The 7,500-nt window shown below is 46.2% G+C and overlaps 1 protein-coding gene across 1 annotated transcript in view; it reads left to right on the forward strand.

Moving 5' to 3' along the window:
- ptprt (protein tyrosine phosphatase receptor type T) overlaps positions 1–7,500 on the forward strand; it is a 288,666-nt gene that overhangs the window by 63,627 nt on the left and 217,539 nt on the right. Inside the window, exon 3 of the mRNA XM_070844851.1 lies at positions 6,276–6,436. Coding sequence (XP_070700952.1) covers positions 6,276–6,436 — 161 coding nt within the window. The remainder of the gene's footprint in view (positions 1–6,275; positions 6,437–7,500) is intronic.

Below are 7,500 nucleotides of genomic sequence, written 5' to 3' on the forward strand. Positions count from 1 at the left end.
GGAAAGTTATGTTTCTCCTCATCAGCTGTCTTTGATGGAGATGTAGATGATGTGAGCTCACATCCCGGTCCTGCCTGTTCTTCTCTGTGACCCCTGAGCCGTGACGCTGTGGTGGGAAGTGATCCTTCACCTCGGCGTCGCTGCTCTGCCTGTCCCACCAGCCTGCTGTCAGTCACACACTGCGCCATCCAGGCTTCTTACTTTTATTTGCCTCCTAAATTCCTGTTTGTCACCAGGTTTTGTTTTTTTTGTGCTTTTTACAACCAAGCGTAATGTAAACCAATGTAGAAGTAAACACACACACACACACACACACACACACACACACACACCGTCTGCTCCATTTGCTGTAATACGAGTAAATGAATTAGATTTTGATGCTTTAAAAGCTTTTTCTCTCATATTGAAAGTAAATTTCAGCGTGATGGCGTTTACAGGCCTCTGCTAATGGAGAGAGAGGAGGGAAGGAGGAAGAGAGGGAGGGGGCACAAGTCATGGATGGACTGTCCATTTCCCAAGACGGTGGTGTCAAAGTTCACTGATCAGATGACTAAAGTCTAAGGGGGGCGCAGAGTGACGAGGACGAGTGCACAGCAGCCCTCTACGGCCTTTCAAAATAAAGGTTGCTGACAAACATTTTAATATTTTATGAGTTTTGGAAGTGCAGGACAGGTTGAAGTGTGGTGACCATGGCAACAATAGTCAGGTGACCTTCGCCGTCACGGTTACAATAATAAACCTCACCTTACCCCCCCCCCTCCGTGTCTGCAGGCCAGCACTCGGACTTACGGACAAATGATGATAGAGATGGAAGGAAATGTGAGTGAATGAGTGTTGGCAGGAAACCAAATGAACAGGGAGTGTGTGTGTGTGTGTGTGTGTGTGTGTGTGTGTGTGTGTGTGTGTGTGTGTGTGTGTGTGTGTGTGTGTGTGTGTGTGTGTGTGTGTGTGTGTGTGTGCTTTCACACAGGTGTATTCCACAGCTTTGATTATATGGGAGTTATGCATATGTTTGTGTGTGTGATGACGATGACGATGACGATGGTGCAGGGCCATTACCCATTCAGGACACACAACATATGGGCTCCATCACGTGTGTGTGTGTGTGTGTGTGTGACCTCAGGGGGAATTCGGTGTACTAAGTGTGTGAAATGGGCCGAGGACCAATGTGATGTGTGTGACTCCAGTGATTCCCTCTGCCACGATATTCATGATTTTGACAACGATGATGAAGATGAGTCATGTTTTACGTCTGCAGCACAGCTGATGCTCCTGCAGCGTTTCCCTCCTCATTCCCTGCTTCCTTTTCTGCACTTGCTGCCGTCAGTCCTTCCCTCCTTTCTTCCATTATTCTTTGCATCTCTTCCTCCTCTTCCTCATTCAACTGATTTACAGCCATTAAAACTTGATTTGATATAAATTATGATGTCAGTATAAAATATTCTTATTTTTCATTCTCCTCTTCTTCCACATCATGTATTTCCCTCCCTTCCTCCCTCCAACATCATGGAAAGGATCCCTACAGAGAGAGACCTGGAAGATCCTTTTGGTTTAACCACAAACAGCACACACACCAGACTACATTCACTAAAACAGGGATTTTAGAGCTGCTGCTCTGCTGCTGCCTCCATCGTTGCAGGCTGCTGGCTGAGGTGATCCGCTGGACCAAAGCCAACACGTCTTGTACTTGTTGTACAGATCGGACTCAAGTTTAAGAGTTCTCCCTGAACAGGAATAATTAGAGAGATAAATATAGAGAGAACCAAGCCACCTGCTGCTGCTAATGGACCAGAGATGACAGCCAGCATTTCCCCAAACAATCTTAAAGAGGAAGGTGGGATGATGTGAGAGTGTGTGTGTGTGTGTGTCTGTGAGTGTGTGTGTGTGTGTGCTCTTGTATTACACACTTAATGAGTCCAGAGAACAGGAGAACCCCTCAGTGTGGATGGACCCACTGGAAGAACACTGTCTGAGTGTGTGTGTGTGTGTGTGAGTGTGTGTGTGTGAGGACAGGGGAGTTACTGACTCCCTTTACAGCAGCACAACTGGTTATGAAAAGCGTGGGAAGCTTGTTAAGGAGGAGACACAGACACACACACACACACACACAGACACACACACTGAAGGTTTGTTTGTTCTTCGTAGTGCTCAGGAACTCTGTAGATTTACCTTCTTGTCACCTGCTTCTCATAAACCTTCAGAAATGTTCTGGATTCTTTCACTTTTCAGACGTCACATCTAAACTGTGTTCCTGTGGAGTGAAAGGTTCACTTGAACAGGTTCCACTGGCTCTTTAGGTGTCAGAGTGCTACATTAAGCTCTGCAACGTCAATAAATCTTTATCTTTTCATTTGGAGACATTTTTATATTCACTTTGTACAGATGAGAAAGCCTTCAGCCTCTCCTCTTGACCCTCCGCAGTGTGCCAGAGCTCAGCCACACTGGGAGTCTGCTGTAGAGCTCAAACCAAGCAGGACGTTGTTCCTCCGGACCAACAGCAGGTGAACCTGTCAGAGTTACTGCTGAGAGCAGGTGGAAGAACACCTGATGAAGAGGTTGACTTTAACTTTAAACCACAAAAAATAAATACTTAATACTAAAATATGTGTTCACCGTTCAGATGAACAAGACCAAGTGCTCAGTGTGTGTGTGTGCATGGTGAGCTTTAGACTATACTAGTGGACTATAGGTGTGTATTTTCTGTCAGTGTGTTAACTGTCCAGTGTGTATGGACCCCCCCACTGTTCTCTCACACACACACACACACACGTTCCCAGCACACACTCTTCAGGCAGCTCAAACAGCTTTTATTTCCTTTAGTTCACCAATAATCTGTCCTCTCTGACACACTACATCATCTTTGATATTTGTGTTATTTCAAAACACTAAAACCTTAAAGTCTTTAAAGGCCACATGAGCTTAACTGTTCAGATATCTTAAATATCTCATCAAAGTGACGGTAGATGTGATTCCACAGGTTCAGTAGGCTTCTGATGGCAGCTGTGTTAGTGCTCTTATAACATCTGTATGGAACCCGTCCAAACACAAGATCGTCTGCAGGGACGTCTGGGCTCAGGAACCCAGCAGGTTCTCTGAGGAACCTGAGCTCTCTGAGGAACCTGAGCTCTCTGAGGAACCTCATGTCTCTGAGGAACCTCATGTCTCTTTAGAATAATGATCTGAGGAGCTGGTTCAGGCCAGTCAGAACAGATCCTCTCTCCGAGGATCACCAGCACCTCTCAGATCCTCTGTCAGATCCTCTGTCAGATCCTCTGTCAGATCCTCTGTCAGATCCTCTGTCAGATCCTCTCTCTGGGTGGAGTTAGATGTAGTTTTCTGTGTATGTCTGTCCCATGTGGGGGGAACGACAGCATCTTCTTCTTCTGTTTCCAGCAGAGTAGACACTTCCCAGCAGGCTGGACAGAAATATTGTCCAGATGTGTCCAGATGTGTCCAGATGTGAGCACATGTGAAGTCACCCTGTGCTCCTCTCAGGTTCGATCACCACAGATTACACTTGACTTCACCGGTGACAGGTCTGGGGGCGTGCGCCCTCTGTTCCCTGCCGTCGCTGTGACAGACGTCATGTACGCGTCTTCCACACACACCAGCACCACTGTGCAGTTCTGCCTCGGGGGTCGGGGGTCGGGGGCCGGGGGCCGGGGGCTTTGCTCAAAGGCACTGCAGCGTCTGAAAGGCTTCAGCCGTGGTTTGATGTCAGAAAATAAAAGCACAGTCTGAAAGTCTCAGCAGTATTTGTGAAAACAGCTGGTCTCATGTGGCAGTGTGTGCTGGAACCATTGTTGCACGGAGTTGACCCAGTTATTTTGATGTGTGTGTGTGAGAGAGTGTGTGTGTGTGTGTGTGTGTGTGTGTGTGAGAGAGAGTGTGTGTGTGTGTGTGTGTGAGAGAGAGTGTGTGTGATAACATGGAAGACAGATTCATCAGTTTCTCTCACGTTAACAGATTGCACCTCTCTGACCTCACAGCTGGGAGACAACGTGTGAAATGACTGCTGTGTGTGACTGAATGAAAGCCTGTTGGTCCACATGTGCTTCATCACACGGACAGATGTTTTAGAGTGTGTGTGTGTGTGTGTGTGTGTGTGTACATGCATGTAATGTTACTGTGACTGTGTCTCGTTCACCAGAGACAGTGTTCATGGTGAAAAGAGTCTCTGGGTAACAAACATCACACTTTTCATCTGGTGTCGAGTTCACTCAAGTCAAATTCATCTTAAAAGAGAATTTTGAATGAAACAAATCCTTTTACAAAGAACCGAGAAAAAGCTTAGTGAACGTAGAGAAGTGGTGAGTGTGTGTGTGTGTGTGTGTGCAGTGTTGTTACACCACAATCCTGCACACACACACACACACACACACACACACACACACATAAAGCTTACTTTACCTCAGTGATAAGACACACTCCTCTTCTGCTGGGAAACCAGTAACTAAACTTCAACTGTGTCAGTAAACACAGACTCACATAAACAGCTCACACACACACAGATGGAATCTCTTTCACCACCTGAGTGTGTGTGTGTGTGTGTGTGTGTGTGTGTGTGTGTGTGTGTGTGTGTGTGTGTGTGTGTGTGTGTGTGTGTGTGTGCAGGATTGTGGTGTAACAACACTGCAGGTCTGAAGTGAAACCCGACTGTCCAGTGTCTTATTAGATCCAACAGAATGACACACACTCCACACATAAAAGCACTCTGGTGGGGGCGAACACACACACACACACACACACACACACACACACACACACACACACACACACACACACACACACGTGAACTTTTCTTATTTGTGAAACTGTTATTGTGGGAATCAGATGTGTTCTCACTAAATGTCTCCACACCAGACCTTGTTTTTGGTCAGTCAGGGTTAGGTTGTGCTGTGAGCCTCCAGGAGAGAGAGAGAGAGTGTGTATGTGTGTGTTTGTGAGTGTGTGTGTGTGAGTGTGTGAGTGTGTGTGTGAGTGTGTGAGTGTGTGTGTGTGTGTGTGTGTGTGTGTGTGTGTGTGTGTGTGTGTGTGTGTGTGTGTGTGTGTGAGTGTGTGTGTGTGTGTGTGTGTGTGTGTGTGTGTGGCTCCAGCTTTGTTACTTCTGTTCCTTCCTCTTCAAAAGTCACTGCACTGCCCTTTAAAATCAAAATGCCATCACGTCCAGTCGACAGGTTCTGGTGATTCGCATCAGTCGTCGAATGAACAAATGGAACAAATAAGATTTTATTATTCTTTTTTTGTTTATCCGACTTCAAAGGATCACGTTGCAGCCATTGCAGCCCGTTTGGTGTCTGCTGGCTGAGGTGATCTACTGGACCAGTTCCAACACTTTTACTACCTACCAGTCACTCAGACACCAGGATGTGGACACAGAGGACCAGGGGGAGAAACAGGGGAGTGACCCTTTAACCCAACACAATGAAAACGTTCTGCATGGACTCAGTAGACTTTCACAGCCACACCTGCTCCGCTCACTCTCTCTCCTCTCCCACTCGCTCTCCACAGACTCTCTCAGTCACTTCTAACTCTCAGTCCGGTTCGTGGCCGTCAGCCAAATGGAGCCGGCTGACCCATAAAAGCTCCATCCTGTGCTATAAAGCAGAGACTAAAACACACTTAAAGCGCGAGTCGACAGAGAGAATGTGTTTTACGCTGTGGTTCAGAGCCCTCAGGGTGTGGATCCATTAAGGCGCTGATATACGACGCCGGCGGATTAAAGAGCCCGAGGTGTCCTTTGCATTTTTGCTGCATCAAGCTTCAGCTGGAAGCGACACAGAAGGGACGCTGACCAATCAGGAGGACGCTGAAAAAGAAATGATGGAGTCTGGTGTGACCTTCGATGTGCTTCAAAACAGGAACAACAGCCAGGTTCAGTGTGACAACCTGCTGATCGGCTGCAGACACAGGATGACTTCAGACAAACTGATCCAAAAGGCTCTGAGGTTCAATCTATTTGTTCATGTTCATGCAGATGAGAACAAACATGAACAGACCCACTTTGTGTTCAGCCAACATTATTGTGAGCTTTACCTTATTGAAACATGAACATCCTTTATATTCTGGGTGTGTGAAGGAGCTACGACGTTCTTACCTCACCTGTCTGTCCTGCTGTCGTCCACCTCCAGTGGTATCTGTCTGCTGTCTGTCTGAATCCATGAGGGCTGTCTACTGGATTCATTTCTGAGTTCATGTTATGTACTTGTGTTTAACCTCCCTGCCGATGACCGTGACTCACCGCCTGCCTCCTCCTCCTCTGTCTGCGGCTGCAGGTTCGTTCATGGTGGTGAACGCGTCGGGCCGGGCGTCGGGACAGAAGGCTCACCTCTACATGCCAACCCTGAAGGAGAACGACACCCACTGCATCGACTTCCTGTACTCCCTGTCCAGTCGGGACGGAGCCAGCCCAGGCACGCTCAACGTCTACATCAAGGTGTGTGTGTGTGTGTGTTTTCAGACCTGGGAGGGATCCCTACAGAGATAGATCTAGAAGATCCTTTTGGTTAAATATAATAACATGATGCTGTCACACACTTAGAATAACACTCTGAGCCTGTCAGTGGATCAAACAAGCTCTTTTAGTGGACCTACTGTGATCAGGTGCAGTTGTCCCAAAGGATCACGTTGCAGCCATTGCAGCCCGTTTGGTGGCTGCTGGCTGAGGTGATCTACTGGACCAGTTCCAACACTTTTACTACCTACCAGTCACTCAAACAGTCCTCCTTCAAAAATAATTACCAGTAAACAGTGAAAAATGATATGTGATGGGAGCAATGACTCTTCTAACTAAAGAAGCTGTCTACACCCTGATTTTACTTCTAGAAACAACTGGAGTTCTCCTTTAATGTTTTAATTTGAACAGAAATCAATGGACAGAAATGCACAACAATAATAATAAGGGTGTGAAGATTAGAGGTGGGACAGTGATAGACTCTGTGCTGCTGAGCAGAAGCAGGTCGGCTGAGTGTTTTATGTGGTGGTGTGAAGGTGCTGATGGAGAGAAGGTAGAACACAGAGGAGGCAGCTGTGGGTGGAGGGAACACAGACTGAGGGAATGTGAGGATGGCTGAACAGACAAGACATGTCGCTGGGAGGGAGATGAAGTTTTTACCCCCAGGCAGCCACATTAATCAGAATCAGAGTTCCTTTAATAATCCTCAGGGGGAAATTGCTTTTTGTTACACACAGCTCCAAAAGAATAAGAATAAACTTCAAACACAAAGTAAAATATAAATATATAAAAGTATGAATTAAAAAATTATTATTACAAATTATTACACAGAGGTAAATTACTGCACCAGGTGAGTCCAGAGTCTTATAATAATAATAATAATAACAATAATACCACTACTAATAAAGATATATAACAACATGCACAATCATAGTAAGGTGCTGTACTATATAATACCAATAATAATACTACCACTACTACCACTACCAACAATAATATATAACAACATGTACACTCAGAGTGAGGAGCTGTACCATATTATAATA

Source organism: Pempheris klunzingeri, chromosome 2 (assembly GCF_042242105.1).
Source record: "Pempheris klunzingeri isolate RE-2024b chromosome 2, fPemKlu1.hap1, whole genome shotgun sequence".
Classification (NCBI taxonomy): domain Eukaryota; kingdom Metazoa; phylum Chordata; class Actinopteri; order Acropomatiformes; family Pempheridae; genus Pempheris; species Pempheris klunzingeri.